The sequence below is a fragment of the Carcharhinus amblyrhynchos genome, chromosome 10 (assembly GCF_965287045.1).
Source record: "Carcharhinus amblyrhynchos chromosome 10, sCarAmb.v2.hapA, whole genome shotgun sequence".
Taxonomy (NCBI): domain Eukaryota; kingdom Metazoa; phylum Chordata; class Chondrichthyes; order Carcharhiniformes; family Carcharhinidae; genus Carcharhinus; species Carcharhinus amblyrhynchos.
In genome coordinates, this window is record NC_137333.1 from 94,647,607 (window position 1) to 94,668,209 (window position 20,603).

The 20,603-nt window shown below is 44.5% G+C and overlaps 1 protein-coding gene across 2 annotated transcripts; it reads left to right on the forward strand.

Annotated features, from left to right (window-relative positions):
• Window positions 1–989: 989 nt before the first annotated feature.
• Window positions 990–20,342, forward strand: LOC145349191 (regucalcin-like). 2 transcript variants are annotated; one of them, XM_080197638.1, is made up of 7 exons: window positions 990–1,316; window positions 7,306–7,484; window positions 12,821–13,003; window positions 17,160–17,375; window positions 18,369–18,500; window positions 18,937–19,091; window positions 20,036–20,342. In XM_080197638.1, exons 2-7 carry the CDS (start codon window positions 7,322–7,324, stop codon window positions 20,084–20,086), a joined length of 900 nt encoding a protein of 299 aa, XP_080053764.1. In that variant the 5' UTR covers window positions 990–1,316; window positions 7,306–7,321; the 3' UTR covers window positions 20,087–20,342. The 2 variants fall into 2 exon arrangements, with proteins under 2 accessions (XP_080053764.1, XP_080053763.1); XM_080197637.1 differs by having other exon boundaries at window positions 7,319–7,484; window positions 20,036–20,340.
• Window positions 20,343–20,603: the final 261 nt, after the last annotated feature.

Sequence of the window (20,603 nt, forward strand, 5' to 3'; positions counted from 1 at the left end):
CCAGGTAAATACATGCAATTAGGGGGATAGGGCCTGGACGGGATTGTGGTCAGTGTAGACTCAATGGGCCAAATGACCTCCTTCTGCACTGTAGAATTCTATGACTATTATCCAAACAGACGCCCCGAATACCTTTTTCCATATTTTTATATCTGGCAAAATGAAATATTCAAAGAAAATAACAAGAACAAATATCCTTTTTAATAACCTCACATTTAGTTGATCTTTTTCTACACCCTAGCTATGACTGTAACACTACATTCAGAGGGACCTCGGGGTCCTTGTGCATGAGTCGCAAAAACCCAGCCTGCAGGTGCAGCAGGTGGTCAGGAAGGCTAATGGGATACTGGCCTTCATAGTGAGGGGGATTGAATATAAAAGTAGGGAGGTCTTGCTGCGGCTGTATAGGGCATTGGTGAGGCTGCAGCTGGAGTACTGTGTGCAGTTTTGGTCGCCATATTTACGCAAGGATATTTTGGCCTTGGAGGGAGTGCAGAGGAGGTTTACTAGGCTGATGCCAGAGTTGAGGGGGTTGAGCTATGAGGAGAGGCTGAATAAACTAGGCTTGTACTCGTTAGAGTTTAGAAGAATGAGGGGTTATCTCATTGAGACATATAAGATGATGAATGGGATGGATAGGATAGAGGTGGAGAGACTCTTCCCGCTCAGGAAGGACAGAAGGACTAGGGGGCACAGCCTCAAGATAAAGGGGGGTGCGGTTTAGAACGGAGTTGAGGAGGAACTTCTTCACTCAAAGGGTGGTGAATCTCTGGAATTCTCTGCCCGTTGAGGTGGTGGAGGCTGCCTCGCTAAATATTTTTAAGACGCAGGTTGATGGGTTTTTGATAAGCGAGGGGATTAAGGGTTATGGGGAGAGGGCGGGAATGTGGAACTGAGACACGACAGATCAGCCATGATCTTATTGAATGGCGGGGCAGACTCGAAGGGCCAGATGGCCTACTCCTGCTCCTATTTCTTATGTTTTTCCTTCTCTATGAAAGGTATGTTTTGTCCAAGGAAGAAACAATACTTTTCACTGTATGTTAATAATAACTCAAATCAAAACAAAATTATCCCCCTGATATTTTTTCTTCAGGGTTGCACAGAGCAATGTCCTGGAGACTGATCTTCAATTCCAGCAGACCTCAGGCTAATCCTGGAGGGTTGGGAACCCTACAGCACAGACAGAGGCAGCATCAGATAGAGAAACGGGGTTAATGACATTCCTATCAATGATTGACTGACACCTCTGTCCCCTCGTCATCGAAGCTGAAATCTGTTACACCGAATTCAAGCACTGTAACTGCGGCTGTCAGGTATTGTAATGGTTTCTTTTAGATTTTCCTCTCTCCCCTTTCTGTAAGTTTACAGGGGACATGTTCCCACACTCTTGCCCACCTCCCCGCTGGAACCACTGTTAGTGTTTGCAGGCGGGAAGGGGGAACCTGGCCGGTGGATATTCTCCAGCCGGGGACTCGCTGCCTTATCACCAGCCGCTTTGCGGAGCTGCCCAAGCGGCATTGCAGCATTTCCCTCAGCCTTCCCAACAGGACTGGCTTAAAGGGTGGGAGAACAGAGAAAAGATATTTTTCTAGAGGCGAATTCCGACTTCTTGGTACCGTGTGCGTTTGTGTGAGAGTTAGATAGTCTGAACGTCAACATTTTAATACATTGTCAGACCACCAGTTCAGCTAATATAGAATCCCTACAATGCAGAAGGAGGCATGAACGATGAATATTTCCTTCTGAGTTAGAGAGTCAGAGTCATTGAGGTTCGGAGCATGGAAAGAGGTCCTTCGGCCCAACTTGTCCATGCCACCCCTTTTTTTAAACCCTAAATTACCTGCTTTTGGCTCATATCCTTCTATACCCATCTTATCCATGTAACTGCTTTTTAAAAGACATAATTGTACCTGCCTGTACTGCTACCTCTGACAGTTTGTTCCAGACACTCAGCACTGTCTATGTGAAAAAATTGCCCTTCTGGATCCTTTTGTGTCTCTACCCTCTCACCTTAAACCTATGCCCTCTAGTTTCAGACTCCCTACATTTGGGAAAAGATATCTAGCTGATCTATGCCCCTCATTATTCTATAGACCTCTATTAAATCACCCATAAGCCTCCTATGCTCCAGGGACAAAAGTCCCAGTCTATCCAGCCTCTCCTTATAACTCAAACCATCAAGTCCCGGTAGCATCCTAGTAGATCTTTTCTGCACTCATTCCAGTTTAATAATACCGTTTCTATAATAGGGTGACTAGAACTGTTCGCAGTATTCCAAGCACGGCCTTACATGTACAACTTCAACAAGACGCCTCAACTCCTGTATTCAGTGCTCTGACCAGTGAAACTAAGTATATCAAATGCTTTCTTCATTCTGTCCACTTGTGACTCCATCGTGAATCGTGATCTTGGCCTTCTCATGATACCTTCTGCTCCCATTGCCAAATCTACCCAACACTGCAACAGGAGCGGAAAATCCCGCAACTTCCGAATTTCTGTGTTTAACTCGCTGTGCTGTCTGGAGACAATACACATCTCTTTAACCTGTGATCAGTGCTCCTTCCACACACATTGTCAGCCACTTTAGGACTTGAACAGCAGGTTAGGTGTAAAGATTCGCACTCTAATCAGTAATCTCTAAACTGTCTGTGCTGTATATGCTCTGTCCGAAGCCAGAACTCTCCATTCACCAGACGAAGAGGGTGTCCCCTTGAAAGCTTGTGAGTTTACTAGCAAATAAATCGGTTGGACTAAAACCTGGTGTTGTCAGACTTTTAACTGCACTTGGGCAGACTTACTCATCTGGTTCACTAATGTCCTTTAGGGGAGGAAATCTGCCATCCTTAGCTGGTCTGACCTGCACCGTACATGAAACTAAGCATGCCAAAAGCCTTCTTCACAATTCTGTAGGTTTGGTGGATTAGCGATGGTAAATGCACAGGGTTATAGGGATGGGTGGAGAGCTATGAACATGTACTCGTAGGTCTCTTTGTTCTGTAACTCTGCCCAACACCAAACATTAACTGAGTAAGTCCTGCCCTGGTTCGATCAACCAAAATGCGTCACCTCGCATTTGTCTAAATTAAACTCTATCTGCTATTCGTCAACAGACCTTTCCATGGTCTGCCCCTCGCCCACTCTGATTCCCATGGCAGGCGGATCGGTAAAATTCCAGCCAGAAGGCAATGTTAACTGCCCTCTTAACTGGCCCCCCTGAAATAGTCTAGCCAAACACTCAGTTTAGGGGCAATTAATGCAATAAAACGCTGGCCCAGCCAGCGAAGCCCATATGAATAAAAAAAGACTCCAGAAGTTAGAGAGGAGTAAGGAAAATTTAGGGTGATGGTTTCACTGTCATTACTACCTCAAACGCAGGGCCAAAGAATGACCTGTGTGTGTAGCAGACAGCCAGATAGAGCCAAAAATCTCCAAATCTGTTGAGAAGTAACTAGATGCTGAAGTGGGAGAGGGTGTGGCTGCAGGGTCTTTTCGGATTAAGGTGTACCAAAGGGCAATTCTTAATCTTACTGCACCTTAAATCAGGTTGTCCAGCTGCATCTTGGACCATAGAATTCCTACAGTGCAGAAAGAGGCCATTCGGCCCAACAAGTCTGCATTGACTCTCCAAAAGAGCATCTTACTCAGGCCCTTCCCTCCGCCCATCCCTATACCCTGCGCATTTACCATGGCTAATCCACCAAACCTACAAAACGATGAAGAAGGCTTTTGGCATGCTTAGTTTCATGTATGGTGCAGGCCAGAGCAGCTAAGGACGGCAGATTTCCTCCCCTAAAGGACATTAGTGAACCAGATGAGTAAGTCTGCCCAAGTGTAGTTAAACACAGAAATTCGGAAGTTGCGGGATTTTCCGCTCCTGTCGCGGTGTTGGGTGGATTTGGCGATGGGAGTGGAAGGTATCGCGAGAAGGCCAAGATCACGATTCACGATGACGTGAAAGCTTGACACGATTGTCTGCTCCCCTGTTAGTGACGGGCCATGCATCCCAACACTCAAAGTCAGGAATCTCATTATAATAAATTTACACACAATTATCAGACCCATACGCTGAAATCACCCACACCACGTCAAGAAGTCCATCAATGGCCGCAGTATGCACGACTGGTCTCAGAGGATATGCACCTGGCGAGCAGCACTCCTAGGGGAGCCTACACGTTAGTGCAACACTCAGAGGAGCTGGGTCATGCGCGGCTAGTGCCAGACTGATACCAGCTAGGCACTGGGTGAACTGGTTTCCAAGCTGTGTCTTTTAAAAACAGCATCCACATAGAATCCCTATGGTGCAGAAGGAGGCCATTCGGCCCTTCAGGTCTGTATCGACCACAATCCCACCCAGGCCCTATTCCCATCACCCCATGCATTTACCCTAGCTAGACCCCTTGACACTAAGGGTCAATTTAGCACCTAACCTGCACAACTTTGGAGTGTGGGAGGAAACTGGAGCACCCGGAGGAAACCCATGCAGACACAGGGGGAATGTGCAGACTCCACTCAGACGTGACAGAATTGAACCAGGGTCCCTGGTGTTGTGAGGCAGTAGTGCTAACCACTGTGCCACTGTGCCATCCATATTGTAAAGTGACTAATTAACTGGTGGGTGAGATGAATCAGATGCCTCCCTGCCAGTGATATGTTGTGGAACCTGATGTCAAAAATTGTTGCGTTGGCCTCCCAGCCCATGGTCAAAGCTGCCTCCATCCCTAGGCTGCATTTCAGCCTTAGCTGAGGGTGGTGGAGGGTGGTGAGGGTATTATCTCAACATGCTAGCTGGATTACCATGTGGCCTTACAAGACCTCAAATGATGTCAAATTAGCAACCTGACTGATTTGATGTTCCAGAACGACCCAGAGGTTGGGGCATGGTGGTAAATGGGGATTGGCAAAGAACTGGGGGGAGAGGGGTTGGGGTGGGGGAGAAGTGGCAGGGTGATTGTGGGCTCTTCTGTCTTTGGTCTTGCCTCCACAGACGTTTAAAAGTTTGTTAATAAAACAGTGAAGGAGAGAAGGGGATCCAATTTAAAGGGTCTGAAAGAAACAGGGATTTGAAGCAGTGGTTGCTATTGACTCTGTATTGTCACCAGGAGTGCTATTTTGTTGTATCCCTTCCAGATGCCACGCTGGTCAGTCTACAAATTGAATTGCAAAGTCAAGAAACAGTGAAGCAACCGTGATATGTTCAATCTTTTCAATATACTGTTGTCCTGGCCTCCCAAATTCAATGCATAGTTGCACGATATAGATTCAAAACATTTTTAACTGCAAGACTTTCAGGCATCTCTAAGAAATCAAACTACCTGTGTTGGGGGCTGTGGATTAGTTTACTATAAAGCAAGACCGGAGTTTGGTTCAGGCTTTGAGGTGATTGACCTCAATACCAATGCTGGATAAACTGTACATAGGGATTACTCATTAATTAGGCACAATTATTTCATTTTAATCGTAATAAGTATCCCAGGAACTTTACAGTAAGACACCCAATCTTTGTTAGAATGTTGTATCGCTTATAATCTATTCAAGCTTCAATCTAAATCCACAATCACTTATTAGTTAACTAACCATAACTTAGCTATGGCTAAGTGCAACACTCCTGTTCCCCAAACCAGATGGTTATGAGTTCCCAGCTTCGATTTTTTTTTAAAATGGAAAATTACATTTAATTTGAAAATCTGATTTATTATTGTCACATGTATTGGTGTACAGTGAAAAGTATTGTTTCTTGTGCGCTATACAGACAAAGCAGACAGTTCATAGAGAAGGAAACACGAGTGCAGAATGTAGTGTTACAGTTGTAGCTAGGATGTAGAGAAAGATCAGTTTAATATAAGAAAGGTCCATTCAAAAGTCTGATGGCAACAGGGAACAAACTGTTCTTGAGTCGGTTGATATGTGTCATCAGACATTTGTATCTTTTTCCTGATGGAAGAAGGTGGAAGAGAGAATGTCTGGTGTGTAGGGTCCTTAATTATGCTAGCTGCTTTACCGAGGCAGCGGGAAACGTAGACAGAGTCAATGGATGGGAGGCTGGTTTGCATGATGGGTTGGGCTCCGTTTGCAATCCTTTGTAGATTCTTGCCGTCTTTGTCAGAGAAGGGGCCATACCAAGCTGTGATACAACCAGAAAGAATGCTTCTTGTATGGTGCATCTGTAGAAGTTGGTGAGAGTCAGAGCGGATATGCTGAATTTCCTATTTCCTTGAGAAAATAGAGGCCTTAATTATAGCATCAGTGTGGAGGGACCAGGACAGGTTGTTGGTGATCTGGACACCTAGAAACTTGAAGCCCTCAACCATTTCCACTTCATCCCTGTTGATGTAGACAGGACCATGTCCTCCACTACACTTCCTGAAGTCATGACCATCTCATTCATTTCACTAACATTGAAGGAGAGTCGGTGTGGAGGGACCAGGACAGGTTGTTGGTGATCTGGATACCTAGAAACTTGAAGCCCCCAACCATTTCCACTTCATCCCTGTTGGTGTGGACAGGGGCATGTCCTCCACTACACTTCCTGAAGTCATGACCATCTCATTCATTTTACTGACATTGAGAGAGAGATTATTGCCATTGCACCTTTTCACCAGATTCTCTATCGCTCTCCTGCGCTCATCATTGTTTGACATCCAACCCACTACGGTGGTGTCAGCAGCAAACTTTAAAATAGAGTTGGAGGGGCATTTGTGGATGTTGAATTTCTTCGTTTAAACTCCTTGCACCCTCCCCCCCTCATCTCCTCCCACCTACCAACCTCCATCTCCACCCCACATTGGGGGTGTAAAATGTCTAATCTAGGCATATGTCAAGTCCTGTCTGATATTAGGAAGCTGCCACCTGAGAGATGAAGCGTAAGCCAGGCTCCTATATAGAGATCTAAAAAAATAGCAAAAGTTGACTAACAATTTCAAAAGGTAAGGAAGTGTCTAAAGGTAACAAAACCTTAGCAACAAAACCTTAAAACAAAAGCTTAGTATCATAACTATTAAGCTATGGTACCTGGAATTGGAGTAGGTACTCCAGTGGGTCAAAAAGACCCAATCTTGCCAGCATTGTGAACATTTGGCACATATATGTGCAGTTTAGGAACTTTCATGCTTTATTACAGCGAATAGGTAAATTATAAAGCTTCTAAAATTGCAGAAGTACCAGGTATGTGGCAAACTGCACAAGAAAAGCCATTCTCTTCCAAATCAAAAATTAATAAGTTATGCTGCATATTATAATCAGTGCAGAAAAGACAGGCCTAACTCCTAATCTCTAATCTTCAGTTAAGAATTAACACTTTCAAAGCTTTTTGTTTCAGGCAATGGCCTCCGTTAAAATTGAATGTGTTTTGAAAGAGAAATACTCACTTGGTGAAAGTCCTGTTTGGGAGGAAAAACATGGCACGCTTCTCTTTGTGGACATCCCTGAACAGAACGTGTACAGGTGGAACCCTGACAGTAACCACGTGGAAAAAGCCCATGCTGGTAAGAATATTATACCTCAGTTTAGTTAGGAATGGAATAAGTGTGGGGACACCATTCCCTGTGTCACTTGTCACTGTATAAGGGGTTGGGTTACGATATAGGTGGAGGTTTAGGAACACAAAGTATGCAATCAGAAGACCAAGTCAAATCAATAAACAATTTATTGCCATGGGAAGGCACATTGCCAAGGTTACTCAAAACTGAAAAAGATTTGATTTGATTTTTTGCCATATGTTTTGGGATGCAGTGAAATGTAATGTTCCTTGTGTACTATACAGACAAAGCATACCGTTCATAGATAACACAGGGGGCGAAGGTTCTCATACAATCCATAGTCAGGTTCCAAAGCAGGTTTATTATCTGATCCTGGTCGCACGCCACAAAGTACACAGCAAATAATCAACACAAAAATCTGATACCCTCCTCACTTTCACCCTGAGGTTTCCTCTCATTTCTTATTGCTCGGCGATCTACACATATAGTCTCTCTAAAGCTTTACAGCTGAACCTCATCTTCAAGATGGAGGTGGAAGCTTCCGGGTTGAAAGTTGCCAATTCTTTCTGGGATGTCTGGTGGCCATCTTGTGTGAGGCCTGGCTGTACCCAGTAGCCATATTGAGTGAATGAGGGACGGCCTGATCTAGAAAATGGAGGAATAAGCATCAGAAATACTGTCCCTCCTGCACCCGGCCTCTTGTGACAATTGACACTTAAATACAGAGAGACTCCGACATTGACCTTTGTTTTTGGCTGGAAACACAATATTCTTCATATTTTCACTTGTCATCCTTTTTCTCACTACGACTATCTCTTGATGACCTATATTGGTATCCTTTTTATTAGTTTCCTATGGCAAAGTGCAAGTGTGTGTGAAATAAAAACAAAAGTGATGGAAATACTCAGCAGTCAGGGCAGCATCTATCATGGCTTGTTGCACACTTTCACTTCCTTCATCCCACTGTTATAGGAGTGGAATTCCCTCTAACTGGGAAATTTGTGGAATATAAATTTAAAAGCCATGGAGAGGTTTTGACCTCATGGTTGTGTAGCGGACTTTGATGTCAGCCTTTAAATTGCTTACAACTTTACCCTTCAAATAACCAGACCAAGTCACAGAGTTCTCTTAAACAGCTGGCATGTAGCCATGATACAGAATTCAGAGATACATAAGCAATTATAGTTTCTAATTCGATTACAAGTAATAAGCATATACCAATCAAAATATAGGAGTTATCTCTTTCCATTCACAGTTATTGATTAAGGTTACATCATGTCTACTGTTGTCTAATTACAACTTGTGCATGTTATATCATTAAGCAATGATAGCCATATCTTTGAATGTGATTTCCAGAAGCAGTCACTTCAATCTTATTGAATTCTGAACAAATGGTAAACAGTGGTAATGATACAATATAGCAGGACTTTCACAATAACAGCTATATCTTAGGACAATATAAAGGAAGGTATATTAACCGCCCTTTATATTGTTCCTTGTTCTAATGGGCAAACATGAGCTACAGCTGCACAATGTTCAATTAAATGGTCCTTGACTCTTATCTGTGTCTGCTTTAATCAAGACCTATAGTTTGCACATAACTTTCCCTGTGTGAGTGAGACATTGCTTGCAGCTTATGTCATTTTTAAACTTTTGTGATTATTGACCCTTTCAATCAGAACTATAAAATTGCAAAATCCAAGCTGCACCCAACAACACAGGGCTGGGCAACAAGGGGTTAACTCCAACATCTAGTTAAAAACAGTGACTTATGCAACAGGGTTTGGACATTGATTGATTGCTATCAGGGAACTAGGGGAATAGTACTGGGGAAATACCAATCCCTGCCACTGACTAATGCAATCAGGAGTGCGATTACATAATACTGTGACACAAAGGGTATATCATCAACCCAATACTCTCAAGGCGTGGTAATACAACTAACATCTGTACCTCGAAACAATAGTACTGGAATGGAGTCATTCAAACCCTCATTAACGTTGGAGCCAAGGTGCTTCACTAGCCGGAGTTCTTTGACCTCACATGACCACTACCAGTGAGAATTGAGTATTTGGCAATCAGCCCAATCTCCAGTCACAGCAGCAGGACTGGATAATCCCAGCCCCAGGCGAGGTTGGAGAATTCCGGCCCCAGTGTCACCATGGCAGATGGATTGTCGAATGTGGTAAAAACCCACCTGGTTCACTAATGTCTTCTAGGGAAGGAAACCTGCCGTCCTTGCCTGGTCTGGACTACATGAGACAGTGTGGTTGACTCTTAAAAGACAAAAGCCCTCTGAAATAGCATAACAAGCCACTCAGTCCAGAGGCAATTTGGGACGGGAAATAAATTCTGGCCATGCCTTATTTCAGTAGTTTAAATATCCCAGCCACTTTGACAACATGGCAGAGTAGGTAAGTGTGTAAGGTGAGAGGGAAGGTTGGCTCCAGGTATCGTAATATGGGTTGAGGGTGGGCATCAGAGAGGATGAAACAGTAGCCAGGTGATCGAGGGAGATAGTGCGGGGGTTAGCTAGGTGATCAAAAGGGTAGTTTGAGGTTGGATGTTAGTCAGCAGGGTGGAAAGTTGGGCAGGAGTAAGGTAGGTTGGGTTGGGGAGGTAGTCGGAGGTCAAGCAGGGTACTCAGGTGGAGGGTTACACGGAATAGGAGGTTCTACTGGGAGTTTGGGGCGTCAGTGGTACAGTTATCTGTAACTGGTTTTAATGATGCTTCGGCGGCACAGTGGGTTAGTACTGCTGCCTCATAGTGCCAGAGATTCGAGTTCGATTCCAGCCTCGAGTGAATGCTTATGTGGAGTTTGCACCCCATGTCGGTGTGGGTTTCTTCTGGATGTTCAGATTTCCTCCCACAGTCTGAAAGATTTGTGGGTCAGGTTGATTGGCCATGCTAAATTGCCTTTTAGTGTCAGAGGGACTAGGAGGGTAAATATGTGGGGTTACGGGGATAGGACCTGGGTGGGATTGTTGCCGGTGCAGACCCGATGGGCTGAATGGCCTCCTTCTGCACTGTAGGGATTCTATGATTCTATAACCCAGTGATGCGCACATCTCATGAATGAGTAAAGAATTGCTCATGCTACAGGAACTGAAAATATTCAACTGGATAGCCTTTCCATGGAAAACCCCAGAATGTTTCAGATAGGAGCAGCTGATCACATTTGTCTGGACTTTCCATGGCACCATTTTCAGGAAATATTTATGATATGCCTGAGGCAAATTATTATAAAAGGAGATTATCAAAAAAAATTAGAGTGTCTTTGCTGCCAATGGGAAAAGGATGAGGGCTTTGGTCACCTTGACTCAGTATCTAGAATCAACACTGGACAGATCAGCGTCTTGGGGATTATTAGTGGTTTCCGGCACATTAGAATCATAGAATCATTCAAGAAAAAACAGCGAGATTTACTCCATTCTTCCTGCGAATTCGACACGTTCAAAAAACAAAGACCAAAGAACAACACAGCTCAGGAAACAGGCCCTTTGGCCCTACAAGCCTGCGCTGCCATGTTAACATTCAGTCAGTGCCTCATTCCAATCCTTCTTCTACCTATGACCTTTGTCTACACCTCTTGGACTCCACAATAAAGGTGTGCAAATTTAGAGAATTTATGTGCACCAGGTCAAGGGAGAATCCTGGCCAGATGAGGGTTTATCTTTTAAATAAGACAGGGTTTTTGGATAACCTAACAGTGATTGTAACTACTTAGTGATTGCCGAATGCAGAACTTCTCTGAGGGGGTTGTGGGTGATTGAATGAAGTGATTGTGAATGATCAGAATAAACTTGTCTCGCTGCACGTTCTGCTCGAGCCATACATTTGTGAATCCCGAGCTTGATTACAGGGAGGGTCTCTGAGGGAGAAAAGGGAACCTCTATACTACTGGTGGATATGCCTCCAGCCACTTTTGCTCCAAGTTCTAGAATTCTCTCCCTAAACCTACACATATTCCCCCTTTTAAAGTTTATTTTATTTATTTACTTACTGGTGTCAGAAGTAAGCTTACATTAATACTGCAATGAATTTACTGTGAAAATCCCCTGGTCGCCTGTTTGGGTACAACTGAGGGAGAATTTAGCGTGGCCAATGCACTACCTAACCACCCTGTCTTTTAGACTAAGGGAGGAAACTGGAGCAGCCGGAGAGAACTCATGCAGACACGGGAAGAATGTGTAGACTCCGCACAGACAGTCACCCAAGCCTGGAATCGAACTCGGGCCCTTGGCCCTGTGAAGTAGCAGTGCTAACTACTGTTGCCTCTTTTAAGATGCAAATTAAAAGTTACCCATTTACTAAGCTTTAAGTCACCTCTCTTAAATGTCTCCTTCTTCTGCTCCAGTTGATAACCATCCTGTGCATTGTCTCTGGACATTTTACTGCGATATAGATAAATAAGATCAAAGCAAAATACTGCAGATGCTGGAATTTGACACAAAAGCAGAAAATGCTGGAAAATCTCAGCAGGTCTGACAGCATCTGTGGAGAGAGAAACAGAGTTAACACTCAAGTCTGGATGACCCTTTGTTAGGGATGAAGACAAAGAAAATCGGACAAGATTTATACTGTGAGGGTCGGGGAGGGGTTGGGGTGGGTGTAATTGATAGGAATGGCATAGATTAAAAATCAATGGGAATGTAAATGATGATGATAAGGCTGAGAATGGTGCTGATAGCATCTATTAAATTGAATGGAATGTGTAAACAGTAGAACAAAGGGGCCGAGTGTAGGAATGTGGCAGTTGCTCTGAGGGGTTGGGATGCGGATGGGGGGGAGGGAGAGCATGATGGAAAGTGAGATTTTAGAAGTGGAGAAATAAAAATAAGAATATAATGGAAATGGATGAATAAGATGAAAAGAAGAAATTAAATAAAATAGGAGTGGAGGTAGAGGAGAGGGTTCATGCTGTGAAGTTGTTGCCCTTTCCCCTCTGCTCACTATCCCATCCCAACCCAAACACTCTCTTCAGGTGAAGTAATGCTTCACGTGTATTTCCTTTAATCTGGTCTATTGCATTTGCTGCTCCCAATGTGGTCTACTCTACATCGCAGAGACCAAAAGCAGACTGGGAGACCGTTTTGCAAAACACCTTTGGTCCATGCGCAAGTGGGACCCAGACCTTCTTGTCGCTGGTCATTTCAACACCCCACTCTGCTCTCCCGCCCACGTGTCTGCTCTCGGCCTTTTGCAATGTTCCAATGAAGCCGATTGGCCACTTGACAGCCTTCCGGACTGAACACTGAGTTCAACAACTTCAGAGCATGAACTCTCTCCTCCATTTAATTTGTTGTCACATTGTTTCTAAACTGTCTCATTTTATTTTCAGATGCTCCAGTTGGGGCTGTCGCTCCCCGAACTTCAGGTGGTTACGTCCTGGCCAATGGGAAAGAGTTTCACTTTTTGGATTGGGAGAAAAAGGAGGTTACCAAAGTAGCGCAGATCAACAGTGAGAAAAAGAACATCAGATTCAATGATGGGAAAGTGGATCCCGCTGGCCGCTTCCTTGCAGGTGTGGATGGTTGTCTTGGGGTGTCATTGTCTGCCTCTGTCTCTGCCTCAGCTCATGTGATGCTGAAATCCTCAGGCATGCCATGTGTAATTGAAAGATTTGACTATTCTAATTCTACGGCCAGCCTCCCATGTTTGAGCTCTTCTCAGTCTCGAATGGCTCAATCCCTGCTCACACCGAGTCCTGCCCACAGATCAGCTCTCTGCACGCTGATCTATATTGACTTTGGGTCTAGAAAAGCATCCGTTTTAAAGTCATCATGATTGCTTTCAAATGCATCCAGACCTGTCCCAGTTCCCATCACTGAAAGTTCCTCCAGTCCTGCCACAGTATAACCCCTCTGAAATCTCTGTGCTCCTCCAGTCTGGTATCTATCCTGAATTTGATCACTGCACCTCTGGCAGCCCTCCTTAATCCTCTCCTCTGCATGAGTTCTCCAGTTTCTCAAGCTGTTGGTCACCTGACCTATTCCTTTGAGGCTTAGCGTAAATTTGGTTCATTGTTTTTTATACATTTACTGGGATGTGACCTTCAATTGCAATTATTGTCCATCTCTCATTTCCCTTAGAACAATAACACAGAAATATACAAACATAGAAACTAGAAGCTTGCGTAGGCCATTTGGCCCTTCGAGTCTATCCACCATTCATTATGATCATGATCGATCATCAAATTCGATACCCTGAACTCCCCTTCCCCCCATATCCCTTGATCCCTTTAACCCCAAGAGACATATCTAATTTCTTCTTGAAATCATACAACATTTTGGGCTTAACTACTTTCTGTGGTAATGAATTTCACACATTCACCACCCTCTGGGTGAAGAAACTTCTCTTTACCTCAGTCCTAAAAGGTTTACCCCTTATCCTCAAACTATGACCCCTAGTTCTGGACTCCCCCACCATTGGGAACATTCTTTCTGAATCTAACCCTGTTACAATTTTACAAGTTTTTATGAGATCCCCTCTCATTCTTCTAAACGTCAAGGAATATAATCCTAACAGATTTAGAATCCCTACAATGCAGGAAGGGGTCATTTCGCCCATTGAGTCTGCGCGAACTCTCCAACAGAGCACCCAACCCAGGACCTCCCTTCTGCCCTATTCCCGTAACCGTATGCATTTACTACGGCTAATCCGCCTATCCTACACATCTTTACACTGTGGGAAGAAACTGGAGCACCCAGAGGAAACCCACAAAGAATGTGCAGACTCCGCACAGACAGCGACCCAAGGCTGGAATCGAACGTGGGTTCCTAGCACTGTGAGGCAGCAGTGCTAACCACTGTGCCACCATGCTGCCATCTGAAGGGCAATTGAGGATATGCAATAAATGTTGGCCATTGAGATGGTGGGACAGGGCTACTTTGTTGAACACTGCAGTCTGTGTGGTAAATCAAGCTATTTCCATGATGCTGTTAGGAAGGGAGTACCAGGATTTCAATACAAGTGCTGTGCCTGTGAAGCACCTTGAAATTTTTATTTCTTAGTGTCACATTAACACTGCAATGAAGTTACTGTGACAATCCCCCATACTCCAGCACCTATTCAGGTACACTGAGGGAGAATTTAGCATGGCCGATGCACCTAACCAGCACGTCTTTCAAACTGTGGGAGGTAACCCACACAGACATGGAGAGAATGTGCAAACTCCACACAGACAGCAACTCAAGTCAGGAATCGAGGCTGGATCCCTGGCATTGTGAGGCAGCGTTAACCACTGTGCCACCTGTTAAAGGTGGTCTAAATACACCGGCATTGTGATATTGTCACTGGACTAATAATTCAGAACTCCAGGGGACCAAGGTTCAAATCCCACCTACGTAGATGGTGGCATTTCAGTTCAATAAAAACCTGGACCATGAAGCCATTGTCAATTGTCATAAAACCTGTTTGGTTCATAATGGCCTTTCGGGAAGGAAGTCTTCCATCTTTACCCGCTCTGGCCCACATGTGCCTCTAGATCCACAGTGAATGTTGGTGACGTTGAAATGCTGAGTAAACCACTCAGTTGAAGAGCAGTCAGGGATGGCTAATATATGCTGGCCCAGCCAGCGACGCCCACAACCCATGAATGAATAAGACTAAGAGGTTGTTGGTGGTGTCTTTAATTATTGCTGATGTAACTAAATCCTGGCGTTCACCTTACTGCAATGTTTGATTACAAATTAAAACACCAGTTCACGGTTCTCTTGCTGGCTTTGTGAATGGCCACCGTATTCAGACTTAAGATAAAACAAACCAATGGAGTAAATGGGTTCAAACTTTCCTGTGGTTGTATTTCAGGAACGTTTCGATTAATTTGAGGAACACTGTACACTGTGGCTTTGTGACCAGTGAGAGCAGGTTTGACAATGAAACCTCTTCTGAACTCTTAATTGAAATGACTTTCAGGAACACAAACCAATTCCCACAAACTGGACAGAACACACAATATACAAAGTTCCTCAAACACTCGTAATTATTATCTACTTAAACCTGGTTAAGTGGATTTGTTTCATTGACATTCCTGTTTAGGCATTGAACAAATCTCATGATCTTTTCTGTGAAATATGCTGTGGAAACTAATCTTAGCCCACCTTAGGGACAAGTAAAAGTAAAGTTTATTTATTAGCCACAAGTAGGCTCACATTAACACTGCAATGAAGTTAGTGTGGAAATCCCCCGGTTGCCACACTCCGACATCTGTTCGGGTACGCCGAGGCAGAATTTAGCATGGCCGATGCTCCTAACCAGCACGTCTTTCAGACTGTGAAAGGAAACCGGAGCACACAGAGGAAACACACGCAGACGTGGGGAGGACGTGCAGACTCCACACAGACAGTGACCTGAGCTGGGAATCGAACCAGGTCTCTGGCGCTGTGAGGTGCTAACCACTGTGCCGCCATGCAGCCCCAGTGCTGAGTGTTACTTGTGTGATATTGAAGTGTGATTGTTACGGGGCATTGAGTAATTATTCATTTTTGAAATACTGTAAATCAAACTTTCCAATTAAGACAAGTCTTCACTAAGAGGTGAAATGGAATATTCCATTATAGTGTTTAACAATGCAGCCATTTGCTACTTATTCTAACTGTAGTATTTCCATTTGATTCTTTGACATAAACGATGGCTGATTTGCTATAATTATGCAAGCGATCTTACATAATTATGTATGATTGTATCAGATAAGAAAGATTTATAAAATACTGACACCACCTTAAAACATCATAAACGGCTTTACAATCAGCGAGAACTTCTGAAAATGTGAATCCTGTTGTAAGGCAGGAAGTGCGACGGCCAGCCTACACACAGCAAGATCCCACAAACTGCAGTCTGATGATGGCCACATAATTTGCTTTTTGTGTGGTTGGTTGAAGCATTACAGCACAGGAGGGGGGCATTCAGCCAGTCTTGTTCATGCTGGTTCATCAGCTAGCCCGACTCCCCAGCTCTTTCCCTGGAGAGCTACAGTGTTGTTCTGTTCAGGTGCTTATTCGATAGCCTTTTGAAAACGATGATAGACTCTGCCCTCACCACGCTCTCAGACATTCCACACACTAACTATGGAAGGATTAAAAATTGGCTCAAGACATCAGAGATAACTCCCCTTCCTTGTCTTTGAATAATGCATGGGAGTCTTTACATCCACCTTAGGGAACAGGTGGGTCCATCGTGTAAGGTGTCATTCAAAAAATAGTGTTCTCTCATGTGCTCACCTTAGCACTGCTGCCTCAGAGCCAGGGAGCTGTGTTTGATTCCCAGGTTGCAAAAGTGGGGTGTCAATGGTTTGTATTGCAGTGTGAGAAAAGATGGTAGCACAGTGGACACAGTGGTTAGCACTACTGCCTCATAGCACCAGGGTCCCGGGTTTGGGTTCCCAGCTTGGGTCACTGTCTGTGCGGAGTCTGAACGTTCTCCCTGTGTCTGCGTGGGTTTCCTCCGGGTGCTCCGGTTTCCTCCCACAGTCTGAAAGACATGCAGGTTAGGTGCATTGGCCATGCTAAATTCTCCCTTAGTGTACCCGAACAGGCACTGGAGTGTGGCGACTGAGGAGATTTTCGTTGCAGTGTGAACGTAAGCCTAACTAACAAAAAAAAATTAAACTCGAGACTTGGCGAGGAGCAGCAATGTTCGTGTTATTCCATGTTCCTTGTTAACGAGACTCTTTGTTTTAGGCACCATGGGATTGGAGACTCGTCCTGGTGAATTTGAAAGGCACCAGGGTTCTCTTTATGCATTGCAAACCGATCACTCTGTCGTCAAACACTTTGATCAGGTGGATGTTTCCAATGGCCTGGACTGGTCACTCGACCACAAAATCTTCTATTACATAGACAGCTTGTCTTTCACTGTGGATGCGTTTGATTATGACCTGCAGACAGGAGAGATGTGTAAGTATTACAATCAACATGCTCAGTTCTTTATATCTGTTTACCGATGTGGCTGGTGCATTTCTGACCTGGCCTTAGTTGTCCTGAAGTGAGTGGTGGGCTCCCCCTGGTTAATCTCCAGTGTCACACAGTGCAATACAAAGTCCCAATCTGAGAGATTCAACCACTCGAGGCAAAATGCAGATCCATGCTTAATTCCCCCTTAGTTTCCCAAGATATGTAGGTCAGGGGGATTAGAAATCGTAGGAACCCTTCAGTGCAGATGGAGGCCATTTGGCCCATTGAGCCTGCATCAACAACAATCTCCGTTTAGTTACCTTCCTAATCCTTCTAATCTATCACATTCTGGAACACTCAGGGCTAATTTAGCATGTACAATCAACCTAACCCACATATCTATGGAGTGAGAGGAAACCGGAGCACTCGGAGGAAATCCACGCAGGAGAACATGCAAACTCCACACAGACAGTGATCCAAGTCGGGAATTGAATCCAGATTCCTGGAGCTGTAGGCAGCAGTGTCAACCAGTGTGGTGAAAGATGCTCTGTCGAGTCGGTGCAGGCTCGATGGGCTGAATGGCCTCTTTCTGCAATGTCAGGATTCTATGGATGGCCTGATGGTACAGTGATTAGCTTTGCTGCCTCACAGTGCCAGGGACCCAGGTTCAATTCTGGCCTTGGGTCTGTGTGGAGTTTGCACGTTCTCCCTGTGACTGCATGGGTTTTCTCCGGATGCTTTGGTTTCCTCCCACAGCCTAAAATGTGTAGGTTAGGTGGATTGGTCATGCTAAATTACCCCTTGGTGTCAGGGGGATTAGCAGGGTAAATGCTTGGGGTCACGGGCATAGGGTTAGGGTAAGATGCTCTGTCAGAGAGTCGGTGCAGATTTGCAGGGCCAAATGGCCTCCATCTGCACTGTAGGGATTCCACGATCCTATGTAGGAAAAGGGAGTGAGTTGTAGTAGGTAAACTCTACACTGGTTTATTTTGACAGCAAATCGAAGGGTTGTGTACAAACTTGAAAAAGAAGAAGCTATTCCTGATGGACAGTGCATCGATAGTGAAGGGAAGCTTTGGGTCGCCTGCTATAATGGTGGAAGAGTCATTCGTATCGACCCAGAGACAGGTAAACAAACCATTTACACATTCCCCGTTGTGAGATGTTTTGTAGTGAAGTGTTTTGAAAATCAGCTAATGCAGATATAAAAAGTTGCTTTATTAGTCACAAGTAGGCTTACATTAACACTGTAATGAAGTTACTGTGAACATCCCCAAGTCGTCACATTCCGGTGCCTGTTCGGGTACACTGAGGGAGAATTTAACATGGTCAATGCACCTAACCAGCACGTCTTTCAGACTGTGGGAGAAAACCCACTTGGAGGAAACCCACAGAGACACGGGGAGAACGTGCAGACTCCACACAGACAGTGACCTAAGTTGGGAATTGAACCTGGGTCCCTGACGCTGTGAAGCAGCAGTGCTGACCATTGCGCCACTGTGCCGCCCCACTTAGCTCACTACATGTAATTGTACAAGTGACCAAGGAGGAATATCTCTTTTAGGTAAAAGGATGCAGACAGTGAAACTGCCTGTTAGTAAAACCACATCGTGCTGCTTTGGTGGAAAGGATTATTCCGACCTTTATGTAACAACAGCTACCAAAAGAATGGATGAAGCGTCACTTCAGAGAGAGCCACTGGCTGGTGGGATTTTTAAGGTATGTGGAATTGTCTTACCGTACACTGAGTACAATAAACGATAGGGGAACATTTAAAGGTACAACTGGCCATTTGACTTCTCTCATAAGAACATAAGAACTAGCAGCAGGAGTAAGCTATCTGGCCCCTCGAGCCTGCTCCGCCATTCAATAAGATCATGGCTGAACTCAGCTCCACTTACCCGCCTGCTCACCATAACCCTTAATTCCTTTACTGTTCAAAAATTTATCTATCCTTGCCGTAAAAACATTCAATGAAGTAACCTCAACTGCTTCACTGGGCAGGGAATTCCACAGATTCACAACCCTTTGTGGGAAGAAGTTCCCCCTCAACTCAGTCCTAAATCTGCTTCCCCTTACTTTGAGGCTATGCCTCCTAGTTCTAGTTTCACCCGCCAGTGGAAACAACTTCCCTGCTTCTATCTTATCTATTCCCTTCATAATCTTATATGTTTCAAAAGATCTCCCCTCATTCTTCTGAATTCCAGTGAGTATAGCCACAGTCTACTCAGTCTCTCTTCGTAAGCCAACTCCGGAATCAACCTAGTGAATCTCCTCTGCACCCCCTCCAGTGCCAATATATCCTTTCTCAAGTAAGGCATCAAAGATAACAGCAGGATGCCCCCAACTCACTCAAGTGGCCAGAGATGAAGACTGAAGCATTTATCTGTGCAGATCCCCGAGCCAATCTTTGTCCATTTTTTCCTGCTGCTATCCACACAGATGAGCGTGTAAGCAGGGATTACAAAATAGCAAATTGGACTGAAGATCCGGGGAATTGAACCCATCACTCAGCATTAGCAAACCAGCCGTCCAACCAACTGAGCTAAACCAGCCCCCCAGAGATCTGAGAGCTGACTCTATTCAATGACAGATACTCATGCCCTGAGGTAATAAATTAGAAGTTTTCATAAGAATGAGTACCGTTTTATTTTATTTTCCAGGTTACTGGATTGGGTGTGAAGGGGATTCCATCATATTCATATGCAGGCTAGAATATTCCCACAAGCAGATTCATCACCAACAGGAAGGAGATCTTATGAAATGCTTCAGGATTTGCAATCAGGAAAACAAATTTTAAACTACTTACCAAAAACTATATATCTTTTTCAATTTTTCATGTAAGGTGTACAGTTCTGAAATTGCACAGTTGTGTTAATTCACATAATAAACACGTTCCTACCTGTGCTAATTTGTGTTAAAAAGGGTGTGTGTTGCCTTTTTTTTTCATTCTCAATTTCTCTCCCTAATCTCTCATCTGTGTCAACTATGGCTCAAGTGGTAGCAATCTCATTGAGTCACTAGGTTGTGGGTTGCAAAAGTGGAACTGAGCAGCGACAGATCAGCCATGATCTTATTGAATGGCGGGGCAGGCTCGAAGGGCTGGATGGCCTACTCCTGCTCCTATTTCTTATGTTCTTATGTTATGTTGAACATAAAAGTCAAGACTGATGCCAGAGTGCAGTAATGAGGGAGTGCTGCAGAGCTGAAGGTGTGGGATCTTAGAAGACA